The sequence below is a fragment of the Piliocolobus tephrosceles genome, chromosome 3 (assembly GCF_002776525.5).
Source record: "Piliocolobus tephrosceles isolate RC106 chromosome 3, ASM277652v3, whole genome shotgun sequence".
Lineage (NCBI taxonomy): Eukaryota > Metazoa > Chordata > Mammalia > Primates > Cercopithecidae > Piliocolobus > Piliocolobus tephrosceles.
Window position 1 is genome coordinate 160,463,938 of NC_045436.1, and position 27,546 is coordinate 160,491,483.

A 27,546-nucleotide genomic window follows, 5' to 3' on the forward strand; every position below is an offset into this window, starting at 1 on the left:
ATTCTCAGTGACATTGTTAGCCTCATATTTAAAGGAGCTTTTTTTAAGCTGCTGTCTTTTTTGTTTTTAAAGATCTTTTAGTTTTTAGGGTAGTTTGAGGTTCGCAGAAAAAGTGAGAGGAAGGAATAGAGATTTTCCGTACACTCCCAGCCCTGACACATGCATTTAATTACAGTGTGGTAACTCTACAAACGAGAACTTGACCCTTTGGGGAGTGGGGGTCGGGGAAGGCTGGAAGAAGTGATTTGGAACAAAGTTCTAAAACATGCGTGGAAGTTATCAAGGCAAAAGACAGCAGAAACCAGCAGGAACAGCACGGGCCTTCCCTGTGGTGCAAAGGCGTCTGACCAGTTCCAGATGAAAGCCCTGTGCCCTGAGCACAGACAGCAAAGGGGAAACAGGGAGAGGGGAGACTAGAGTGGAAATCGAGGTCAGATCACACAGAGCCCCATAAGCCTTCTAAGAATGTGGGCCTTCATCCAAAAAGTAGTGAGAAGTCTTAACAAGGGAATAATAAAATCACCTCTAGGTGCTCAATAAACAGTGAAAGAACAAAAATAAATACCAGTAAATAGTAGAACAGTTACAAATTGACCTTGAGGGAATTTAGCAAAAGAACAAGGGAGGCACTCTGAAATCTGTTATTCCACAATAAGAGAACAATGAGATAATGGTCACAACTCTTACCTTTCCATCAAAGAAATGATGGTTAAACATATTATAATGGCAAAAGCTATCTTCCATATAAAACTGTGAATACCTGTAAAATAATTACAGAGTTATTTGCCCAGTCACAGCTATAGAGTAAACAAATATAAGCTAAATTTAAAACTAAAAATCACACCTTTATTTTAAAAATTTCATCATTCTTTAGTTTTTTGAAATAAAGAATAATTTCCAAAAATTTCAGGTAATTTTTAAGTGAATAAATAACAAACTTAAATGATTTTCCCATGTTTAATTAACCAGTAGTAAAACTACAGAATACTCATATATAAAACACACATGTTCCTATGTACCAGGAGGTTATACATAAACAATGAGGTTACTGACAGATGATTATGCAATTTAAGCTTGCAATGGGTTGGCAATTAAGATACATCTCTCATGATTAATAATTTTAAGGAGAATACTAAATCAACATTTCTGCTCAACAGCTGTTCATTTATTTTCTTCTGTAGGTGATTTTTTAAAAGTATTTAATACAGACCAGATACAGTGGCTCACACCTGTAATTCCAGCACTTTGGGAGGCTGAGGCAGGCAGACTGCTTGAGCTAATGAATTTGAGACCAACCTGAGCAACATGGCAAAACCCCGTCTCTACAAAAAATACAAAAATTAGCCAGGCGTGGTGATGCATGCCTGCGGTCCCAGCTACTAGGAAGGCTGAGGTGGGAGGATGGCTTGAGCCCAGGAGGCGGAGGCTGCAGCGAGCCAAGATCACACCACTGTACTTCAGCCTGGGTGCTACAGCCAGACCATGTCTCAAAAAAAAAAAAAAAAAGATAATACAAATTACAAATTTTTTTTTGTCCAATGCAGGCTAGCTTAATAAAATATGCTTTTCAATATAATAGGAAAAACATATGGATTTCATATTTACTAAACTAGTGCGAGGAAAGAGGAATATTTATTGATTGATTGAATTATTTTGTTTTGCTGACACAGTATTTTAAAAAGCCACTGGCAGTGAATGCGAGTACCACCTTTGGGTATTAACATTTTATACATTCCTGCTAATTTACTAGGAAAAACTCATATCACATTATGACTTAAATCTGCATTTGATTACTTACAAGGCGGAACTTTCTATATTTCTTAACTGTATTTGTACTGTCTGTCCATATGTTTTCCCCATTTATGTATCTGGGTCTTAATGTCTGTGTTGCTGATTTCTCAGTTTTCCATATAATATAGAAACCTCTTTGTTATCTCAATAGGATTTTGAACTTCAACTATTTTATTACATATAATTTACATATGAATCACATCATCATTCTTGGGAATTTGTAACCTGGTGAAAAAACTGAAAAAAATCCGAGACACATCCTTACTTACTACGACTTCTTGAACCGAATCATGATACTGGCAACTTCTTTGCTTGTGTTTCTACTCAGTTATCCATTACTGTCTGTAACTGATTGGTCGCCCATGGTGAGTATTTAATGTAAGGGCAGCACTGGTTTATCCTCTTCCCATTAACTGTGGTTAACAGCACAGGCTCCATAGTCAGATGGTCTGGTTTCAAACTATGTGTCTCTCGCTTACTGACTGGGTATCCTTAGTAAGTTATTCAACCTTTCTGAGCCTCAGTTTCTTCATCCATAAAATGGTAAAAGTAATAATTTCTACCACATAGGACTGGATAACAATGAGATAATGTATGTAAAGTACTTAATACAATGCCAGCTACATAGCATGTACTAAAATGTTAAGTACTGTTACTGTTATTTTAATAATTATCAGCTGTAAATATTTATGCCTTAATGCCCCTAATATTAAGAAATTATGTTTATGTTCACCAAAAATAATCCAAGCCTATTTCTTCTTGTTCTGTGAAGATGGACAAAGAGCTGCCAACCACTCTCGGTGTAATATCCTTTAATGTCCTTTAAGACACTGTTAGCACATTTCCCAAAATATAAATTTGCACTGAAGAAATAAAAAGTTTAGATAACTGGAAAATATTTAAACTACATAGTGTAACCTAATGAACATTCCAAAAATTGACTGTAGGCAATGTCAAATGACCATTAAACAAATATGTCTTCCTATTTAACTAAATTTCACATAACTGCCTTTAAAAAGAGTGTATTAGTACTAGTACAGCCATGTGTAAACATGGTATCATTTGAGGGTTTTCTTCTCTCTTGCACTGCTTTATGAGTATGACCAAAGGAAAATACAATCCCTTTTTAACTTAATCCCTATTGTTTTCATTCCTTCACAAAGATACAATAGTCATTTTTAAAAATTAAAAAAAGAAAATTTGATTTACATGAAATTCAGCACAGCACACCTGTCCAAAACATTCTGGGCAGCAGTGTGCAGAGGCAGAGAGAAAGAAAAGCGAAGATTTCAGTTCTAAGTTTCCATCAAATACATAATTTGAGAGCATAATTATTCATATTTTAAATTATGAAAAATCACTCAACATTGCCCTCTTAAAATGAAATTGGCCACAAAGAATTATTCTCCCCATTGAATAAAGCAAACAAAACCAATCAGAAATGCATGCACTTGAAAAATGCTCAAAAGGACATTCATTTGGCCATTCATTCTCTTTAAATGAGAGTCAGTTACCAAGCGTGAAACACGCTCTACACACAGGAAATGTAATCAAGAGCTGAATAAAATTAGTTCATGAAATGAACCTAAGAAATTCATTTTTTGACATAACTTTATTTGGATAATAGTTTGCCAAATAGAGTTTCACATCTTTCATGCTAAAATTAGAGCATATAGAAATCCATCTTAGCAAATGTGAACTTCGTATCTTCTACCCCCTAAAAAACATATTTATAGCACATCTATAGAGAACACTGGAGTTTGAGGCAGTTCTCCAACCTTGGATAAACCTGTTGTAAGGCACCAAGAAACCAAAGTCAAAGTCCCAAAAAACTACTCATTGTCACTCTATACTACGCAGAATTTTTTTTCTGATTTAACTGTGGTCTTTATGAGAAATCTGAACCAACCACACACTCCGCCATACTGAAAATACAGGTACAGCCTCAAAGAATTCCAGCAACTTATGTGTTTCAATAAACCAGCTCTCTCTTTAGTGTTGACTTTCTATAGAACTGACTCAGTAACAGACTACGTTATCAAAAAAACTGAGCTGTGATATCCCCAATAGAACACCATCAGTTTTTGTTTGCAAGGCACACGCAAAAGTTTATAAGTATGAAAAAAGTATCAATATATTCCATACATTATAAAATAACTTTATCCACATCTCCCAACCCCTACTCTGACCAGGACATTACAACTACAGGTGCAAGAAGAGGAAAACTAAAAGGCATGGCATTAAAGGTGAAATAGTTAAGGGGCCATATAAATCTTTCAAATTAAATCAGGCAACATGAAGAGTTCTGGAGATCAGTTACAAACAATGTGAATTTACTTAACACTACTAAGTTGTATATCTAAAAATGGCTACTATGGTTAAATGTTATGTTTTATGTATAATTGACCTTTGAACAACATAGAGGTTAGGGGCGCAGCAGAAAATCCAAATATAACTTTTACCTTCTGTGTCAGTTCCTTTTGCACTGCTATAAAAGAATACCTGAGATTGGGTAATTTACAAAGAAAAGAGGTTTATTTGGTTCACGGTTCTACAGGCTGTACAAGCATAGCACCAGCATCTGCTGGGCTTCTGGTGAGGCCTTAGGAAGTTTTTACTCATGCTGTAAGGGAAAGGGGAGCTGGCATGTCACATGGCAAGAGAAGGCGCAAGAAAGAAAGGAGGAGGCGCCAAGCTCTTTAAACAACCAGATCTTGCGTGAACTAATAGAATGAGAACTCATTACCACAAAGACAGCATCAAGCCATTCATGGGGAATCAACCCCATGATTCAAACACCTCCCACTAGGCCCACCTCCAATACTGGAGATCACACTTCAACATGAGATGCCAACTCCAAACCATATCAACTCCCCGAAAACCTAACTACTAATAGCCTATGATGACTGGATGCCTTACAGATAACAGTCAATTAACACATATTTTGTATATGTTTTATATACTGTATTTTTACTATAAAGTTAGCTAAAGAAAATGTTATCAAGAACGTCATTTGGAAGGTCAAGGTGGGAGGATTGCTTGAGGTCAGGAGTTTAAGACCAACCTGGCCAACCAGCAAGACCCGTTTCTATTAAAAAAAATCATAAGGAAGAGACAATATTATTTAATACTCATTAAGTGGAAGTGAGTCACCATAAAGGTCTTCATCTTCATAATGAGAAGGCTTAGGAGGAGGAAGAAGAGGAGCGGTGGCAGAGGCAGAAGAAAATCCATTTGTAAGTGAACTTGAGCAGTCTAAAACCATGTTATTCAAGGGTTAATTGTATTTTTGAACAATTTTTAAAAGTAAATCAGAGTACTAGCAACAAACAACACAAAATAAAATTCAGAAAACCATTTAAATTATAATAGCACCAAAAATAATAAAACATCTAGAGATAAATTTAATAAAAGCAGCACAAAACTTATATGCTGAAGACTACAAAATATCATTTAAAGAAACTGAAGACCTAAAGAAATGGAAGGACATCTCATGTTCATGGACTGGACAACTTAATATTACGATGGCAATGTTCCCCAAATTAATCTACAAATTCAATATAATCCCTGTAAAAATCCCAGCTGGGTTTTTTTTGTGGAAATTGACAAGCTGATCCTAATATTCATATGGAAATGCAAGACACCCAGAACAGCCAAAACAATCTTGAAAAAGAACAAAATAGGAAGACTCATACTTCCCATTTTCAAAATGTACTATACAGCAACAGTAATCATGACTGTGTGAGAGTGGCATAAGGATGGGGATAGATCAATGGAATAGAATTTAAAGTCCATAAATAAACCTATATATTTGTGGTTCTTTTGTTTTCATTACGGTACCAAGCCAATTCAATGGGAAAAGAAGTCTTTTCAAAAAACGGTGCTAAAGCAACTAGTCATCCACATGCAAGCAGTTAGACCACTACCTCATATAATAAATAAAAATTAGCAGGCCGGGAGCAGTGGCTCACGCCTGTTAATTCCAGCACTGTGGGAGGCCGAGGTGGGCAGATCACGAGGTCAGGAGATCGAGACCATCCTGGCTAACACGGTGAAACCTTGTCTCTACTAAAAATACAAAAAATTAGCCAGGCGTCATGGCAGCCCTTGTAGTCCCAGCTACTCGGGAGGCTGAGGCAGGAGAATGGTGTGAAGCTGGGAGGCGGAGGTTGCAGTGAGTCAAGATGTGCCACTGCACTCCAGCCTGGGTGCCTGGGTGCCTGGGTGACAGAGCGAGACTCTGTCTCAAAAAAAAAAGAAAGAAAGCTCGAAACAGACTAAGTAGTGTAAAAGCAAAAATTATAAAACTCTTTGATGAAAACATGGGTATAGACACTCATTGGATTAGGCAAGACTTTCTTAGATATGACACCTAACACACAAGCAACTGAAGAAAAAAGAAAAACTGGACTTCATCACAAGTGAAAAGACAATCCACAAGATGAGAGAAAATATTAGCAAATCATATATCTGATAAGGGTCTAGTATCCAGAATATATTAAGAACTCTCACAATTTAACAAAAATACAAACAACCAATTAAAAAGTGGGCAAAGGATTGATATTTCTCCAACAAGATAAACAAACGGCCTATAAGCACATGAAAAAATGTTCAACATTATTAGCCACCAGTGGAATCCAAAACAAAACCTCAAGGAGATACCACACTTCAAAAAGACAGATGATAATAAGCATTGGCAAGGGCGTGGAGAAATTAGAAACCTCACATATTCCTGGTGAGAATGAAATACGATGCACCTACTTTGGAAAATAGTTTGGCTGTTCCCCAAGAAGGTAAACATAGTTACCACACGACCTAGCAATTCCATTTCTAGGTATAAGGGCTGAACTCTTTCACCCCCAAAATCCTTATGTTGAAGCCCTAATCACTAGTACTTCAGAATGTGGCTATTTGGAGACAGAGTCTTTAAAGAGATAATTAAGTTAAAATGAGGCCATTAGTGTGAGCCTTAATCCAATCTGAGTGGTGTCCTTAAGAGGAAATTTGGACATAGTAAGAAACACCAGGGATACTCACACAAAGAAACCTTATGAGGAAACAGTGGCCATCTGCATGCCAAAGAGAGAGGCCTCAGAAGAAACCAAATCTGCTGAAACCTTGATCTTGGACTTCCAGCCTCCAGAACTGTGAGAGAATAAATTTCTGTTGTTTAAGCCACATAGTCTGTGGTATTTTGTTATGGCAGCCCTAACAAATGAATACCCAAGAGATCTGAAAACCTATGTTCATGTAGAATTTGTACACAAATGTTCATCACAGTATTATTTGTATAGCCAAAAAGTGGAAGCAACTCAAGTGTCCATCAACAGATGAAAAGATAAACAAAATTTGGTATATCCATATAGTACAATATTATTCAGCCATAAAAAGGAATGAAGTACTGATACATGCTACCACATGGGTGAACCTTGAAAGCTTTACGCTAAGTGAAAGAAGTCTGACACAAAAGGCCACACAGTACATTATTCCACTTATATAAAAAATATCTAGAATAGGCAAAGCATATCCATACAGATAGAAAGCAGATTCATGGTTGTCAAAGGCCGGGGCATGGCAAATGGGGAAGGACTGCCCACAGGGAGAGTGCTTCTTTTGAAGGTGATGAAAATGTTGTGGAATTAGATAGTGGTGATGGTTACACAACCATGTGAATATACTGAAAACTACTGTTTTATGTATGTAAAATACATCTCAATTTTAAAAAAAGAAACAGGCTGGGCATGATGACTCACACCCTGTAATCCCAGCACTTTGGGAGGCTGAGGCAGGCAAACTGCATTACCCCAGGAGTTTAAGACTATCTTGGGCAACAGGGTGAAACCCCATCTCTACAAGAAATATAAAAATTAACTGGGTGTGGTGGCACATGCCTGTGGTCCCAGCTGCTTGGGAGAGACTGAGGTAGGAGGATCGCTTGAACCCTGGAGGTCAAGGCTGCAGTAAGCTGAGATCATGCCATTGCATTCCAGCTTGGGTGACAGCGCAAGAAGTTGTCTCAAAAAAAAAAAAGAAATATACCTAAAATATCACCAGCAGGAAAAGTTTTCAAGGTTATATATCTACTTTTTAAAGTGTTTGTATACATAAAAAAGGTTTAAGCCAAAACCCATAATGTTTTGGATGGCAGAATTAAAGATCATTTTTCCTTTTTTAAAACCAAAGTAAACCAAGGGATTCTTGCAATTTTAACAAGTTGTTTGAGAAGACACAATAATATCTCCTACTCTGTATAAATCAGTCCACTAAAACTAGCTTGAAAAAGCTTGTCTTTAATAACTTAGAATCATTATATAACTTTTAATGTAAATTCAAAACCATACTATTAGAAAGATCACACTGTACCATTTTCACTGAAGTAAAAGTGCCAAAGGTAGGAATATGAGTGCTGCTGACAACTGTATATGTTGTCTTGAATAGTTTAGTTATGGACATCTGGTTTTTTGTCTCTCCAGCACCTACATCTCTACTCTTTAAGTTGAACACCTGTTTCCTGCAGAGAACCGACTCCATGTGATTGGTGAGAGGCTGGCTGGAGTACCCCAGCTGCCAGGCCACAGTGATGGCTCTGGAATCAGCAGGTGACCCCAGCCAGGCTAATCAGAACACTCTCTGGAGTTTTGCTGCTGGCGCTCTCAGGAAGAACTGCCTCTTTCCACTGGGCAGTTAAGCCGAAGACTAGATAAGCTTAAAGCTGCTGCCACCAACGTCCCTGGCAGTAAGAGGGAAGCTGTCTGCAGAAAGAAATCAATACGCAGAGAAAGGCAGAATGAGAGGTGGAAAGAGAAAGAGGGAGCCCTAGCAACATTGTGTGAGGCTCACAGTCTCAACTAGACTACAGCCTGCTATATCCCAGACCTCAGTAATGTGAACCAATAAATTCTCTTTTACGTGATTGTATTTCCAGGTCTCCGAGGAAAAAATTCCTGAGTGCCTTATTCTAAAAATATAAATAACCTAGAAACCAGTTTTGATTCATCTGAAAATCTCTGTGGAACAAGGCAGGAGGATACAGGGAGAAAGGAAGAGATGGAAGGATGACAAGAAAGAAACTGACTATATGAGAAAGGCACATATACAAGTTCAAAAGCAAAGTTATTTCGAAAGGATAGCTTAGTTTTTGGAGCCAGACTGCCTTGGCTTGAATTCTAGCTTGGGCACTTATAAACTGTGATTTTGATCAAGCTATTTAACCTCTTCATGCCTCAGTTTTCTCATCTGGAAAAATGAGGATGATGATAGCATCTATCTTACAGGGCTAATGTGAGGAATGAGTCAGGGCAAGGCCTGAAATATAACAGGCACTCAAAAAACACCAGCTATACCAGGCACAGTGGTTCACACCTGTAATTCCAGCAATTTGGGAGGCCGAGGGAGATAGATCACTTGAGGTCAGGAGTTCAAGATCAGCCTGGCCAACATGGTGAGATCCCCTCTCTACTAAAAATACAAAAATTAGCCGCGCATGGCAGTGCACACCTGTAATCCCAGCTACTGGGGGTGCTGAGGCAGGAGAATCACTTGAGCCCAGGGGGCGGTGGTTGCAGTCAGCTGAGATCACACCACTGTACTCTAGCCTGGGCGACAGAGCCAGACTCCATCTCAAACAAACAAAAATACCCACTATTAATAATACATTATAAGAACCCAAAAGTTAAACTTCTACCTTTAAAATCATGCATTTAGAATAATTTAATACTTTAGGAAAGGAACACAGAATTTAAAAAAAGAGGTTGCTATCTCCATGCATACTCATGGAGTATGTATGTATGATACAATGGAATATCATACAGCCAGCCATAAGAGGCATGAAGTGCCGCTACATGCATGGGTGAGCCTTGAAAACATGATGCTAAGTGAAAGAAGCTAGCCACAAAGGTCACAGATTTTATGATTCTATTTTTTTTTTTTTTTTTTTTGAGACGGAGTCTTGCTCTGTCGCCTAGGCTGGAGTGCAGTGGCGCCATCTCGGCTCACTACAAGCTCCGCCTCCTGGGTTCACACCATTCTCCTGCCTCAGCCTCCCGAGTAGCTGGGACTACAGGCACCCGCCATCTTGCCCAGCTAGTTTTTTGTATTTTTAGTAGAGACGGGGTTTCACCGTGTTAGCCAGGATGGTCTCGATCTCCTGACCTCATGATCCACCCGTCTCGGCCTCCCAAAGTGCTGGGATTACAGGCTTGAGCCACCGCGCCCGGCCATGATTCTATTTAAATAAAATGTGCAGAACAGGTAAATCCAGAAAAGAGAGACAGAAAGTGCTTGTGAGGGGAAGTGAACTCTAGGTTGCTTTTCAGTGTGATAGAAATGTTCTAGAAGTACCCAGTGGTGATGGTTGCACAACACAGTGATTACAACAAAAACCACTGAAATATATACTTTTAAATGGTCACTATTAAATGAATTATACCCAATTAAAAATAAATTGAGTTTATCTTTAAGAAGTCTATATCATCATTTGTCAAGGATCACTCATGTTAAGCAGATGTTAGTAAAGTGTGCTAGTCCTGTTAACAAGGGATGAGTGGTTACCAGGCCAGACCTATTCATAAGGAATGAGACAGTATAGGTAATTTCTGAGTAATGTGCTTGTGTATGTTAGACAACTTAGAGTTGACTCAGAAATCTAAAGGAAAATAAATCATTAAAGTTACACTTCATTTTATTTTATTTTATTGAGACAGGGGTCTCACTCTGTTGCACAGGCTGGAATGCAGTGGCGCAATCTCAGCTCACTGCAACTTCTACCTCCTGGGCTCAAGCAATCACCCCACCTCAGCCTCCGGAGTAGCTGGAACTATAGGCATGTACCAGCACGCCCGGCTAATTTTTGTATTTTTAGCAGCAATGGGGTTTCACCATGTTGCCCAGGCTGGTTCTGAACTCCTAGGCTCAAGTGATCCACCTGCCTCAGCCTCTCAAAGTGCTGGGATTACAGGCATAGGCCACTGCACCCAGCCAGGCTACACTTTTATTATTATTATCTTTTTTGAGACTGAGTCTTGCTCTGTCACCCAGGCTGGAGGGCAGTTACGTGAACTCAGCTCACTGCAACCTCCACCTCCTGGGTTCAAGCGATTCTTCTGCCTCAGCCCCCTGAGTAGCTGGGATTACAGGCGTGAGCCACCATGCCCAGCTAATTTTTTTTATTTTTGGTAGGCATGGGGTTTCACCATGTTGGCTAGACTGGTCTTATACTCCTGACCTCAAGGATCTGCCAGCCTTGGCCTCCCAAAGTGCTGGGATTACAGGCATAAGCCACCACACCTACCCAAACTACACTTTTTAAAGTGACATTTTACACTTTAAAATCTGTTTGGTGCTCGGTGGCTCATGTCTACAATCCCAACACTTTGGGAGGCCAACGCAGGAGGACTGCTTGAGGCCAGGAGTTCCAGACCCCAAATCTGCAAAACTTTCTTTTTTTAAAATTACCTGGGTGTGGTAGTGCTGGCCTGTAGTCCTAGCTACTAGGGAGCCTGAGGCTAGAGGATCGCTTGAGCCCAGTAGTTTGAGGGTACAGTGGGCTATGACCATGCCACTGCACTCCAGCCTGGGTGACAGAGCGAGACCCTGTCTAAGAAAAAAAAAAAAAAAAATCTGTCTGCTTTGTTTTTAGGAAGCAGAGCTAAATAAATGGAAACACAAAGCCTGATTCCTTCAATACCTTCAAGAACACATTGAAAATACTAAGAACATTGTGTCTTATAAATTCAATGTGAACTCCTGGTATTAAACAATTATAGAAACTGAGAAGAGTACTTCAAATCTAGAGAATTATAGACACAGTGGATGATGTATTTACCATCCATGTTATAAGTTAAAGGTCTGTATCTTCCAAATTAGCACCAGAGGGGAGATTCAAGACCTGTTCCTTCCCCTGTGTCAACTCACAAATCATCAGATGCCATTTAATTCCAACCATCTCATAAAGTTTATCTGATGGCTAATCCTCTGCTTTGGCACCTGTCTATCCCCTACTTAGCACTCCCTTCACTCCGGGCTATGTTCAGTAAAAGACAGTATGTACAACATCCACTAAAATATACTAAAAGAAATGTCTGAGTTCCCACACTTCAAAGATCTAATGAAACAAAATCCTGGAAGTCTGATTAAGTATGAAGCAGTTTAGAATTATCTTCAAACGTAATATATGAGAAGAAACCTCACTCAATAGGGATTCATCTCTAGATTATAAGCCAAAGACAAACTAGACAGATTCATAGAGAAAATCTAGGAAGCACGCCAGCAAAATGAGAAATCAACTTCCTCCCTATTTGAAATACAGATTACATGTTGAATTTATTTGACTAAAAAGTTTCCTCATAACAAATTACTACTTCTAAATGTAAAGAGTTGTAACAGAGTATAAACAATTAAAAACAGAAAAACATTAAAAAGAAACAGGAGACAATGAAAGGAAATACTGTATTTTGTAAACCTACCGAAAATCAATATCCAATAAAAGGCTTTTAATGTTAGACTTCTTGTCACCTGATGCTGTCAACCTGATCAGCTCATGCAACCTAAAGCAATTAGTGAAAGCAAATGTAATAAGAAATTACAAATGTCATAGATAATAAGCAAACAAACAACAAAACCATCAATGTTCTTCTGGTATTTATGATATTTCAATGAAACACTGAAGAGAATTTCGCAGGTATAATCAAGGTTTCAATTTTGCAAACGTTCTTTTAAGAGCAGAACTTAACTGAAACAGAGAGGTCTAAATTATAAACAATTTAGGAGTTAAATCAGAAAGAATCTTCTCCCATGTATCAGAAAGAAATCTATGAAGATTTTTCTCAAATGGAATACAGGTTGCAAACTCCTTAAAAGAGGGACCGTGCTTTACATTTTAAATACTCATGCTTCATGTTATACCTTGCATAGAGCAAATAACTACTTAATAAAATCTTCATACAGTTTCAATCGCGGTGAGAAGATAATTCTTTTAAAAATCATATGACATACCTTGGTGTTCCAACACACAGTACTCTTCTGAATCCAAGGGCAGAGAAGATAATTCTTTAAAAAAATCATATCACATACCTTGGTGTTCCAACACACAGTACTCTTCTGAATCCAAGGGCAGAAAGTAAGTCTACCAAGAACTGACAGCTCCGATCAGCAAACAGATACTGGGCATTTGTCTTCTTGTTTTCCAGTGGATAAAGGAGTTGACTGGGTCTTCTTAACTGGGTGATGGACACATCACCCAGAACCTGATGCTCACTATGTTGCCCCCAGTCATCTGGTAACAGCAACTGCTGACATCTTTGACAAAACTTTCTCTGAGTCAAGGGCAACTCAATAAACTTCAAGTACCTTCAAGACAAAATAAAACACAAAGAAATATGTTTTAAATTTATTTTGTAAACACAACGTGCTATTTTTAGCATCCAAAAAGTATTCTTACTTCCTAAAGAGTACTGCATAAAGAAGAAAGGAAGAAATCTGTGGAATGTTGGCTAGAATTTATGTCTGGCTGCATACCTGCAAAGAGGAAAAGCATCAGCAATTTCATAAGAATTGAGACGCTCCAATTTAGTCACTGAATGAAGATCAATATCCATTTAAAATGTGAACATAATATATTACTCAAACAACTTAGTAGTAATGACAACTACTATCAAGTTTAAATTTATTGACAAATCCACGTGTTCTAACTTTTATCTGTTAAACAGTCTGGCTCACTTGACAGTCATTTTAAAATGAGAAATTAAGATCATTCTTCAAGTTCTTATGACATACTTAGCAAGAAAAATCACCTCCTAAAAGAAAAGATGTTTCTCAAAGCTCCTCTGTTCTTGGCAGTACTGCTGGAGTTATAAGCTCATCTCCAAAACAGCAAGACGATATTCAAAGCCTTAAAAAAGACTACACTGAATATCCCATTTGATTTCTTCCAAGTCACCCTTATATCCTATTTCAAAGTCACCATTTCTTTTTTCTTTTTTTAAATTTTATTAGAGATTATTGAAGAGAGAAAATAATCATGGTCAGTATGTTTAAAAACTGCTAGTTTTATATATGTGATGCCAGCTATGACATCAGAGTAACAAAACAAAAGAAAAATAAATAATATGATTGAGGACCACGGAGAGTCAGAAATGTCTAAAACTAAGCAGGTGAAAATAAATAGTGCACTAAACAATCCTTATAGTTTGGAAAGAGTCATATCATTTTTTTTCTTTTTTTTTTTTTTGAGATGGGAGATGGAGTCACCCAGGCTAGAGTGCAGTGGCACAATCTTGGCTCACTGCAGCCTCCACCTCTCAGGTTCAAGCAATTCTCCTGCCTGGGCCTCCCAAGTAGCTGGGACTACAGGCACGCATCACCACATCCAGCTAATTTTTCTATTTTTAGTAGAGACAGAGTTTCACCATGTTGGCTAGGCTGGTCTCAAACTCCTGACCTCAGGTGATCCACCTGCCTCGGCCTCCCAAAGTGCTGGAATTACAGGCATGAGCCATCATGCCTGGCCTAGTCATACAGTTTTGATGGAACTAAATTCAGGAACTGCAACGTAAAAACTGTGAACTTAACAAGTTATCAAAGTAAGTTTTAAATTTTTTATATCTAAGCACAGTTTCACTTCAAAGCACCCAAGGCAGTGACAAATAGATATTCTGAATGGCTGCAGCAAGAAATAAACTATCGTGCCAGTAATTTAAATGTTTCTGTTTCTACGATAACTGTTCTTTTGACAGCTTTATCTAAAACTAGAAAGAAAAAAGAGATAGAGGGATATTAGAAGAAACTTCTAAGTAATTCAAAGTGAGAATGCCAGTAAAAGAAAGGGCCCTATGACATGAAATGCAAGGGAAAGAACCAATAAACACTCTTCGGCAACAGAGACACTGAATTTACTACTATTACCTTTCATCACTAAGTACTAACAATGTTGAACAGGCCAGGAACAGTGGCTCATGCCTGAAATCCCAGCGCTTTGGCAGCCTGAGGCAGGAGGATCACTTGAGACCAGGAGCTCAAGAGCAGTCTGGGCAACATAGTTGAGTCTCCATCTCTACAAAAAATTTAAAAAATTAGCCAGGTGTGGTGGGACAGGCCTGTAGTCCCAGCTACTTAGGAGGCAGAGGCAGGAGGATCACTTGAGCCCAGGAGTTCAAGGCTGCAGTGAGCTATGATGACGCCACCACACTCTAGCCTGGCAACAGTGAGGCTCTGTCTCTAAAAGAAAAAAACATTGACAGCTTCCACAGACAGTTATGATGGAGTAAGAGAGACCAGATTTACCATTCTGGCCTTCAAAAGAAGTTTTAAAAAGACAAAATATATGGAAACAGCAGTTTTAAGATATCGGACAACTAGCAGCCCAAAACAGTGAACCCGAGGGAAGGGAACAGAGGTGAGCGGTATGGCTGCCCAGCTTCCTGCCTGCGGAGAGCCGGCGGCACAGGGATGGGGAACCGACACACAGCCTAAGGAACTGATGAGACACAGCTGAGCACTCCAGGAGGCTAGGCGGCCAGAATTCACAGGAAGAGTACTGGGGGGATAACCAGGGAGGACAGGAGAGCAGAAAGCTGTACACTGAGAGACAGAGAAAACGCTCCAAGACTAGCTGACGATTCCCCTCGAGTCTTCGGCTGAGTACGGAGCAGCACACGCATGTGCAGAAACTCCCCAAGGCGAGGGAAAGAACCACTGGCCAGAAGCAGGTGGAATCATCACTGGAAAACACACACAGGTCCAGAATGGTTTGTCTCCCAACAAGCCAAAGTGGAAATGCCTCACAATACACAAGTACTCAAGTACTCAGAAGAGCACTACCTCAGTAGGGAGGAAAAATTAGCCCTAGAACCACGAAAGGTTGCTCAGTCCTGCCTAGAAAGCTTAAAAACAAGCCTTCAAAAGCAGGGTCAGCAAACTCTCTGTAAAAGATCAGATAATAAATATTTTGAGCTTGGTAGGCCATAAAGTCTCTCAGTCACAACCATTCTGTAGTGATACCACAAAAGCAAACACAGTCAAGTGAAAAGGCATGGCCAGAGTTGGCCACAGGTAGTAGTTTGCTAAATCCTGCTCAAGAATGTCAAACTATAACAAGTAACTGTCCCAGAACAAAATAAAAAATATATAAAGGAATTAAAAAATCCAGTATACAACATGGTAAATTCCACACTACTAGTATCTAATAAAATATTACCAGATATGCAAAGAAACAGAAAAACATGACTCATGATCAGGAAAAAAAAAAAAAAAAAAATTAGCCAGGTGTGGTAGCTCACATCTGTAATCCCAGAACTTTGTGAGGCTGAGATCAGTGTCAGCTGAGGTCAGGAGTTTGAAACCAGCCTGGCCAACATGGTGAAACCCTGTCTCTACTAAAAATACAAAAATTAGCCGGGCGTGGTGGAGCACACCTGTAATTCCAGCTACTTGGGAGGCTGAGGCAGGAAAATCACTTCAACACAGGGGGCGGAGGTTGCAGTGAGCTGAGATCATACCACTGCACTCCAGCCTCAGTGACAGAGTGAGACTTTGTCTCAAAAAAATAAAAAATTAAAAAATCAAAATCAAAAAGTCTAAACAAACCCAGAAATGACATAGGATGATATTGGTAGAGACATTAAAGCTACTCATTGTAACTATATTCCATGTGTTCAAGAAGGTGCAGGAAAGCATGAGCCTGTTAAGCAAAGACATACAAAATATAAAACATCCGGCTGGGTGCAGTGGCTCACGCCTGTAATCCCAGCACTTACGGGAGGCCGAGGTGGGCGGATCATGAGGTCAAGAGATCCAGACCATCCTGGCCAATATGGTGAAACCCTGTCTCTACTAAAAATACAAAAACTAGCTGGGCATGGTGGCACACGCCCCTGTAATCCCAGCTACTCAGGAGGCTGAAACAGGAGAATCACTTGAACCCAGGAGGCAAGAGGTTGCAGTGAGCCGAGATCGCACCACTGCACTCCAGTCTGGTGACAGAGCGAGACTCTGTCTCAAAAAAAAGGAAAATATAAAACCACCAAATCTACAAAGGTTTGTTAAAATTATTTATTTAAAAAAAAAACACCCTACATGGGAAAAACAGTAGTTCAGGGGCTAAAGAGAAAAGCTTTGTGAACTTGAAGGCACAGTCTCAGAAAGATATAAAATGAAAAACTGAGGCCTAAATATGTGGAAATGAAGCCCTCAAAATAAAGGGGAGGGTGGATTTTGAAAATATAATAAATGATAATTTTCAAAATTACATCAAAAGATCCACGAAGCTCGGAGACCCACAGTACAAGAAACATGAAGGAAAACTACAAGACACATCATAATAAAATTATTTATTTATTTTCTTTTTTTTTGAGACAGAGTCTCATTCTGTCACCCAGGCTGGAGTACAGTGGTGTGATCACAGCTCACTGCAACCTTGACCTCCCAGGCTCAAGCAGTCCTCCCACTCGGCCTCCTCAGCATGTTGTCCAGGCTGGTCTAAACTCCTGGGCTCAAGTGACCCACCTGCTTTGGCCTCCAAAAGTCTTGGAATTATAGGCACGAGCCACTGCACCTGGCCAGAATTATTTAATATCAATGATAGGCCAGATGCAGTGGCTCACACCTATAATCCTAACACTTTGGGAAGCCAAGGTGAGAGGATCGCTTGAGCCTAGGAGTTCGAGACCAGCATGGAAACGTGGCAAGACCCTGTCTCTACAAAAAATACAAAAATTAGCCAGGTGTGATGGCAAGCACCTGTAGTTGCAACTGCTCAGGAGGCTGAGGTGGGGGGACTGCTCGAGCCTGGGAGGTCAAGGCTGCAGCGAGCTGTGATTGCGCCAAAGCACTCCAGCCCGGGTGACAGAGCAAGATCCTTTCTCTAAACAAATAAACAATGATAAACAGAAACCAGAGGAAAAAAGATAGATTGTGGACTGGGCATGGTGGCTCAAGCCTGTAATCCCAACACTTTGGGAGGCTGAGGTGGGTGGATCACTTGAGGTCAGGAGTTCGAGACCAGCCTGGCCAACATGGCGAAACCCCTTCTCTACGAAAAATACAAAAATTAGCTGGGCATGGTGGTGGGTGCCTATGATCCCAGCTACTCAGGAGACCAAGGCAAGAGAATTGCTTGAACTCGGGAGGCAGAGGTGGCAGTGAGCCGAGATCTCACCACTGCACTCTAGCCTGTGAGACAGAGTGAGACTCCGTCTTGGGGGGAAAAAAAGATAGATTTTGTACAGAGGAACACAGATAAAGATAAAAATGACATCAGGCTTCTCACTGATAACAATACAAGCAAGATGACATTGGGTCAATACCAATTCTACACAAATTCTTTCAAAAAACTGGAGAACACTTCCCAATTCATTTCATGAGGCCACCATTATCCCAATACTAAAACCAGGGGAAAAAATACAAGAAAACTACAGACAAACATGTCTCATGAACACAAACTCAAAAATTATTAACAAAATGTTAGCAAATCAAAACCAGCAATATATAAAAAGGTTATTACATCATGACCAAATATAGTTTATCCTAGCAAAGCAAGGTTGTTTAAAAGTTTGAATTCAATCAATGTAATTCATATTAACAGGTTTTTTTGAAAAAAAGATAATTTCATTAGGTGCCCCCCCAGAAAAGCACCTGACAAAATCAAACACCCACTGATGATAAAGATTCTCAGGCTGGGTATGGTGGTTCATGCCTATAATCTCAGCACTCTGGGAAGCCTGAGGCAGGAGGACTGCTTGAGCCCAGGAGTTTGACACCTGCCTGGGCAACATAGTAAGATCCTCATCTCTTCAAAAAGTAAGGAAATTAGCTGGGTGTGGTAGTACGCACCAATAGTCCCAGCTACTGGGGAGGCTGAGGTGGGAGGATCACTTGAACCCAGGAGTTAGAGGCTACAGTGAGCCATGATTGTCCCACTGCACTTCAATCTGGGTGGCAGAGCGAGACAGATAGAAAGAAAAGAAAGAAAAAAAAGACAGAAAGGGAGGGAGGGAAGGAGGGAAGGAGAGAGGGAGGGAGGGCAGGAGGGAGGGAGATTCTCAAAAAACTAGGAATAGAGGGGAACTTCTACAATCTGATAAAGGGCATCTAAGAAAACCTATTACTAATACCATATAGCTGAAAGACTGAATGCATTTCCCCAAGACTGGGACAAAGCAAAGATGTCTGCTCTCAGCCTTCTACTTGACATTGACTAACGGTTTCTAGCCAGTTTGATAAGACAAGATAAAAAAACAAAAGACATAAATTGAAAAGGAAACATTAAAACTTATTTATTCACAGACAACATGATCATAAATGTATAAAATCCTAAGGAAATCTTCAAAAAGCCTGCTAGAACTAGTAAGTTTATCAAAATTTCAAAATAAAAGATCAATATATAAAATCAACTGTATTGTTAGAGACTAGCAATAGACAATTAGAAACTGAAATTTTAAAACAATTTATAACCGCATTAAAATACACGAAATACTTCGTGATAAATCTAACAAAAGATGTGTAACTGTAGTACACTGAAAATTACAAAACATCACCAAGAAAAATTAAAGATGACTTAGTAACTGAAGAGATACACCACAGTCACAGACTAGAAAACTCAATATTATTAAGATGTCAATGCTCCCCAAATGTATCTATAAAATCAACACACTCTCAATCAAAATCACAGTAGGATGTTTTGTAGAAACTGAAAACCTCATTCAAAAAATGAATATGAAAATAAAAAGGACCCAGAATAGCCTAAACAACTTTGAAAACAATGGACAAAATGAGAAGACTTACACTACCCTATTTCAAGAAGACATTATAAAGTCACAGTAATCAAGACAATATGATATTTATGTAAAGATATACCTATAGGTTGAGGGAAAAAAATAGTCCAGAAAAAAACCCACATATAAAGTCAACTGATTTTTGAGAAAGGTGCTACTTAGTAAGCTGAATGATGCCCCCTCACTCCCCACATCCTACCAAAGACAATATGGAACCTGTGAATATATGTATAGGACCAAAGAGAATTTACAGATGTCATGAAGTCACGAATCTTAACATGTGGAGATTATCCTGGGTCATCTGGGTAGACTCAACATAATTACAAGGGTCCTTATAAGCAAAAGGCAGTGGAATGAGGGAGAAGATGACGTGGTGACAGAAGCAGAGACTGGAGTGATGTGCTATGAAAACGGAGCAAGGGGCCACAGCCAAAAGATGTAGGTGGCCCTGGATGCTAGAAAAAGCAAGAAATGAATTCTCCTCTCAGAGTCTTCAAAAGGAACGAGCCCCGCCAACAGCTTAACTTTAACCTGCTTTAGTTGATTTTGGACATTGGGCCTCCAGAACTGGAAAAATAAATCTATGTTGTTGTAAACCACTAAGCTTGTGATAAGTTGTCCCAGCAGCAACAGGAAAACTAATGAAGGTGCCACATCAATTCAGCGAGGAAAGGATAATACTATCAACAAATGCTGCTGGAAAAGTTTTTTGTTTTTTGTTTTTTTTTTTTTCACTCTAATCCCACAGCACATAAGGTGCTGGAAAAGTTTGAAAGCCATATGCAAAGCAATGAACCTTGACTCTTACCTCACTTCATATTAAAAAAAAGAACCCCGAATAGATCATAGACCTAACTCTAAGACCTAAAACTAGAAAACTTTAAAGAAAACATATTAGAAAATAATAATGACTGGGTTTGGCAAAGATTTCTTAAATAAGACTCAAGCACAAAGTGTAAGAATCAATAAACTGAACTTCGTCATGACTTAAAAGTTTTTTCTTCAAAAGATACTCTTAAGTGACAAAAAATAAATAAATTGGACTTAATAAAAAATGTTAAACTTTGCACAGCAAAGGACACCATTAAGAAACTGAAAAGACAGCACAGTGGCTCACGCCTATAATCCTAGCACTTTGGGAGGCTGAGGCAGGCAGAGCACTTGAGGTCAGGAGTTCAAGATCAGCCCGACCAACATGGTGAAACACCATCTCTGCTAAAAAAAAAATTAGCCAAGTGTGGTGGCACACGCCTGTAATCCCAGTCACTCAGGAGGCTGAGGCACAAGAATCACTTGAACTCGGGAGGCGGAGGTTGCAGTGAGCCGAGATGGTGCCGCTGCCAAAAAAAAAGAGAATGAAAAGACGACCCAAGAATGGCAGAAAATATTTGCAAATTGTATGTCAGGTAAAGGAACTGTATCCACAATATATAAGGAATAGCTCAACAATAAAAAGACAATTAGCCCAATTCAAAAATAGTAAAGGAACTGAATAGATATTTCTCCAAAGACAATACAAAAATAGTCAATATGCACATAAAAAGATGCTCTATGCCATAAACACAAATTAAAATCACAATTCAATATCACTTCACAATGGCTACAATTAAAAGGACAGATAATAACAAGTGTTGTAGGAGACAGGAAAAAATCTGATTCCTCCTACACCGCTAATAGGAATGTAAAACGGTACAGCCACTTTGGAGAAGTTTGGCAGTTTTGGAAAAATTAAACGTATATCCACCATATGATCCAGCCACTCTATTCCTAGTGTTTACCCAAGAGAAATAAAAGCATGAGTCCATACAAAGACACATACATAAATGTTCATAGCAGCTTTTTTCTAAGAGTCAGTAGCTGGAGGAAACGTACACGACTACAAACAGGTGAATGGAAATATCCATACAGTGGAACATTATTCATGAATAAAGGAATGAACTGTTGACAAACACATCAACATGGATGAATATCAAAAATATTTATGCTAAACAAATGAATGCACCTGCCCTTAAAAAACAGTACATACATTACATACTGGCCAGGCACAGTGGCTCACGCCTGTAATCCCAGCACTTTGGGAGGCCGAGACGGGCAGATCACAAGGTCAGGAGATAGAGACCATCCTGGCCAACATGGTGAAACCCCGTCCCCATTAAAATACAAAAAAAAAAAAAATTAGCCGGGCGTGGCATGCACCTGTAATCCCAGCTACTCGGGAGGCTGAAGCAGGAGAATCGCTTGAACCCTGGAGGCAGAGACTGCAGTGAGCTGAGATCGTACCTCTGCACTCCAGCCTGGCAACACAGTGAGAGTCTGTCTCAAAAAAAAAAAAAAAAAAAAAAAAAAAACGGACATACTGTACCTACTGTATGATCACCTTTATATAAACTTTTAGAAAATGCAGACTAATCTATAGTGACAGAAAGCAGATCAGTGGATGTCTGGGGACCCTAGGGGTGCAGGGATACAGAATAGGGGGGCAGGCAGAAACTTCTGGAGGTAATAGTATGTTCATTATCGTGACTGTGGTGATGATTCACGGGCAGATGTATATGTCAAAATTCATCAAATGGTACATTTTAAATATGTGCAATTTATTATATGTAAAGTATCGTACCTTAGTAAAGGTGAAAACGTCGGGGGAAAAGTGAATTTTCCACTAACAATCCCCCTATCACTAGGGTGACCACACATCCCTGGTTGCCTAGGACAGTCGCAGTTGACATCTTCCATCCTGGAGTTCCATCTGGTTATTGCCTCCTTCCCCTCCAGTCTCAAAAAGTATCTAGGTCTGGATTTAAATTCTACAGTCACCCTACATACAACCCCCATAATAGTGTGAAAATTAAGTCAAATTCCAAAAGTGCTATATCACAAAGAGTAATAATCTCAAAGAACTACAAAACACCAAATTTTAAAAATACATGTTTTCATAGTGATATTTTAAAAAAAAATGATCCTGATTAATCAACTTTGGAAGTTGCTGCAGTACCAAACCATTTTTCTAACAACTAGTTAAAAAGGACAGGAGGGGAAGGATGAAACATTTATCTTTCCTTTCCCACATGAACTGTAACAAAGTACACTAACAGTTGATGAAACCAAGTTCTTTTTTACAGAAGAATTACAGCTAATGAATGCATAAATAATGACAAGATTCCAAAACCCTTTACAACCTCTGGGCAACGATCATCAGTTACCACTAAAATCATTAGGCAAAGGGCTGATGGGGAGCTTTGTAATGGATGCTTTATCGCTGGCTAATACCTGAACACGTAATTAACCTTAATATCACAAAAAGTGAAAAACCAAACATTATCTGCCTTTTGATGTGATGCAAAGAATTAGCCTTAAGTGGTGACTATAGTTGCTACTGGAGAAGGAGAAATGCAGAGGTGGAAACAGGAGTGTTGACTGCTCTTTGCAAAATGCACTCTCATAGAACGATTTGATTCTCCTACCACATATAGATTTTTTAAACAGAGATACAATTCATGTACCATATAATTCACCCTTTCAAAGTGGACAATTCAGGCCAGGTGCAGTGGTTCATGCCTGTAATCCCAGCACTTTGGGAGACTAAGATGGGTGTATCACTTGAGGCCAGCAGTTCAAGACCAGCCTGACCAACATGGCAAAACCCCATCTCTACTAAAAATACAAAAATTAGCCAGGCATGGTGGTGTGCACCTGTAATTCCAGCTACTTGGGAGGTTGAGACAAGAGAACCTCTTGAACCCAGGAGGTGAAGGTTACAGTGAGCCAAGATCATGACGCCACTATACTCCAGCCTGGGTGACACAGTGAGGCTCTGTCTCAAAAAAAAATAAAAAAAAAATAAAGTGTACAATTCAGTGGTTTTTAAACAGAAGTCTTTTATAAATTAAAAAAAGGTTAAATCAAAAATGGTATGTGGCTATTGTATGATTCTGTTTATATGAAATGTTTAGAATAGGCAAATCCATTGAGACAGAAAGTAGAATAGTGGTTTCTAGAGGCTGGGGTGGCCAGTGGGGAAATGGGAGTAACTGCTGACAGGCATGAGGTTTCCTTTAGAGGTGATGAAAATGTTCTGGAAATAGATTGTGATAGTTGTACATCTTTGTACAGTGAGCCATGATCATGCCACTGCATTCCAGCCTGGGTGAGAGAGCAAGACCCTATCTCAAAAACAAACAAACAAATAAATAAAAAGAGAGCCTGTCAGCCTGCATCACAAAGCAAAATCCAACCACCCTATTTCATCATTTCTAAGGTATATATTTTTTCATATTTTAGCATCTGCAATATGGAGATAAGATTTATAATTGCTGTCAGCCAGACAGAGGCCAAGATGTAGTTCAGAACTCGTGAAAACTTGGTCCTCGCTCTTGAAGCTGTCATGTCTTCAGGCAAGTGTTGTGCATGGCTGCAACTACAGGTGGAGAGTTAATTGCCATCACCCTGTGATTCATTACTGAAACACATCATGTACATTCAGTCAGCCACCAGAACAGAGCAACAGGACATATATTTGATATTAGAGAAGTAAATATCCCTTGGCCAGGTACTGTGGCTCACACCTATAATCCCAGCTACCCGGGAGGCTGAGGCAGGAGGATCACTTGAGTCCAGGAGTTCCAGATCATCTTGGGCAATATATTGAGACCCCAACTCTAAAAATATTTTAAAACATTAGCCAGAGCTGGGCGCAGTGGCTCACACCTATAATCCCAGCACTTTTGGAGGCTGAGGCAGGTAGATCACTTGAGGCCAGGTCAGCCTGGCCAACATGGTGAAACCCTGTCTCTACTAAAAATACAAAAATTAGCTGGGCGTGGTGGTGGGCACCTGTAATCCCAGCTGCTCGGGAGGCTGAGGCAAGAGAGTCGCTTGAACCCCAGAAGCAGAGGTTGCAGTGAGCCAAGATCACGCCACTGCACTCCAGCCTGGGTGACAGATGAAGACTCCATCTCAAACAAACAAACAAACAAATTAGCCAGGAAGATCCCTTGATCCCAAAAGTTTGAAGCTACAATGAGCTATGAATGCACCACTGCACTCCTGCCTGGGCAACAGATGAAACTGTCTCCAAAAAAAGAAAGAAAAGAAAGCAAAGAAGAGAAAGATAGAAAAGGAAAGGAAGAAAGAGCGACAGCAAGAGTGAAAGAGAGTGAGCAAGAGAGAGAGGGAGAAAGAAAGAAAGAGACAGAGAGAGAAAAGAAAGAAAAAATATTCCTGGTTGAAAGAATAACAACAACAATTAAGGCCTTTAGAGGACCTAAGAAAGGAAAATACCACAAGTAGAGGAAGTTGTATCGGGTTTTGTTACTCAAATATGGTCAAAAGGACTACCTATCACCCACTGAGTAACACCAGCTGAAGGCCGAAGTTGCAAAATCACTAGGAAGGGAGGAAAGAAAGTTCAAAGCAATGAGGGGCTGATGTGGAGATGATTCACTCACCATGAGGAGCTGAGTTTAATCATTTTTAAAAGAAGGAACAGAAGAACACTGAAAATGAACCTCGACTTACATGATACATCTTTGTGCTTTGTCAATTACCTCTTTCCTTTGCATATTTCCAAACTGCCCTTCAGAAAGCTTCACTGCTAGTTTATTAACCTTTTCTTGATAAAAGATAAACTGAGATCTTGTGCATATTTCTCTCTACTCAAAATCACAACATAATCAGCAACTATCACGCCTTAAATTTAACATTCAGACACACGGCCTTCTAAAAGTTTGGTAGACAGAACATGAGAATGTGAAGCACTCAAGATTACTCAGCTCCCCCCCTTATTCGTATTTACAACACATTCCCCAGGGGGAGGGAAATTCATTCTGCTGCATGGCTCAGCATGATTCACAAATTGCAGGCTAGCATTTTGAAATGTCATTTTTATTGATCTCCATTTGATGTTCCATTTGCCTTTCCTGGAGTACACAAATTATGTTTATGGCATTTCTCTAGTAGCAGACTTTGAAAATCTCAGTTTAAATGAGATCTGAAAAAAAATAACCAAATGAAATATCAACGAAACAAAACTATTTGGATGCACATAAATTAATGCTGATTTTAGCATTTAAATATCTTCCCTGAGACTTCGTAGGTCACAACAAGGGTGCAAACATACTATATAATAAACATAATAACACATTTCAGAGCATAACAGGCAGCTAAAAACTATAAAAAAAAGCAAATCTCAGGTACGAAATGTAAATATGTCAAATGAACACATATGAAACATAAAGCATGGTTCAAAGAGTGAGATTAGAAAAATGAAAATCAAATCCTATTCTGTAAACCTAGAAATCTGTGCAGCGCTACCAGTCCTGTAATAAAAATCAGCTAACAGGTCAATTTATCTTGCTAGCTACCATAAGTCCTTACAAAGATTTTTAAAATAAATTAGTTAATGAAAAGCTACTGTAACCACACAAAAACATGAAAAATTTGCTTTATAGAATATGTACAATTTTTTTAAGAATCAGTATAGGCCGGGCACGGTGGCTCAAGCCTGTAATCCCAGCACTTTGGGAGCCCGAGACCATCCTGGCTAACACGGTGAAACCCCGTCTCTACTAAAAAAAATACAAAAAACTAGCCAGGCGAGGTGGCAGGCGCCTGTAGTCCCAGCTACTGGGGAGGCTGAGGCAGGAGAATGGCGTAAACCTGGGAAGGCGGAGCTTGCAGTGAGCTGAGATCCGGCCACTGCACTCCAGCCTGGGCGACAGAGCGAGACCCCATCTCAAAAAAAAAAAAAAATCAGTATAAAGTTCAAATGCAGTTTAATATTTTCAAATATAATAGTTGTTTAATAAGCTAACTTATAAATGAGTTATACAAAATTAAATTATCCACATTGGAAAATAATTATACTCTCAAGCAATAGTACATCATCCTTAGGTCTATTCACACGTAAGAATGAACTGCTAGTCTCAAGCTGAAGACAAAGAGAATAGATTATTTATTATGCCTTTGATTTTAAAAAGCCAAAATTATAAATACGACTCTTTATCTTAAGATACTGAATATTTTCAGAAGAATGACTGATTTCAAACTGTTTGCTCCATAGAAAGCATATAATAAAGCATAGGAACATTGATTACAAACTGATACAGTGAAATCAATGATATTAAATTTCTACCCATCTTCCAAAACCTGTTCAGATGCCCTCTCCTTACCCTGTATTGATCACCAAAGCCACAAGTTACCCCTAAGACTTCTGACTTCCAAAGCACTTAGCCTTTTCTACGAATACTGTGGATACTTAATGCACCTTACTTTATACTAAATGATCTTTATCTATATATATCCACCCATTACTAGCATTTTAAATGTTTTTTGAGCCTTCAATAAATACCTGCTGAATGAATGAATGAGTGAATGACTGACTAGATGGACAGATGGTTGGATAGAGACTTCTGGCAACAAAATCCAAGGTAATGGGTCACAGATGGGTAAGATATTGAAAAGCATTTTATTGGGACATGCTGGCAAGAATTAGCACTAGATAAAAGATGAAATTATGGCCCCCTCCCAAAAAAATAACCTTTTGGAAATTCTTTAATAATTCATATTTTACCCAGTTTTTATGTTCTAATTAAATCGAAATATGAATTTCAATTTTTTATCAAAAAAAATACTCTGGCACAACAAAGATAAGAACAGTGGTTTAGGCCTGGCATGGCAGCTCATGCCTGTAATCCCAGCACTTTGGGAGGCCAAGATAGGCAGATCACCTGAGGTCAGGAGTTTGACACCAGCCTGGCCAACATGGTGAAAACTCGTCTCTACTAAAAATAGAAAAATTAGCTGGGCATGGTGGCAGGTGCCTGTAATCCCAGCTACTCAGAGGCCTGAGACAGGAGAATCACTTGAACCCAGGAGGTAGAGGTGGCAGTGAGCCAAGATCACGCCACTGCACTCTAGCCTGGGTGACAAGAGTGAAACTCTATCTCAGGAAAAAAAAAAAAAAAGAACAATGTGGTTTAGCTCCAAACTAAAA

At 39.3% G+C, this 27,546-nt stretch overlaps 1 protein-coding gene across 3 annotated transcripts in view; it reads right to left on the reverse strand.

Moving 5' to 3' along the window:
* ZCCHC4 (zinc finger CCHC-type containing 4) overlaps nucleotides 1-27,546 on the reverse strand; it is a 57,142-nt gene that overhangs the window by 23,787 nt on the left and 5,809 nt on the right. For all 3 annotated transcript variants that reach the window (XM_023223024.2, XM_023223025.1, XM_023223026.1), the window contains 3 exons: nucleotides 12,862-13,137; nucleotides 12,255-12,335; nucleotides 688-760 (listed from right to left, as the gene is read on the reverse strand). In XM_023223024.2, the coding sequence (XP_023078792.1) occupies nucleotides 688-760; nucleotides 12,255-12,335; nucleotides 12,862-13,137 (430 nt within the window). The remainder of the gene's footprint in view (nucleotides 1-687; nucleotides 761-12,254; nucleotides 12,336-12,861; nucleotides 13,138-27,546) is intronic.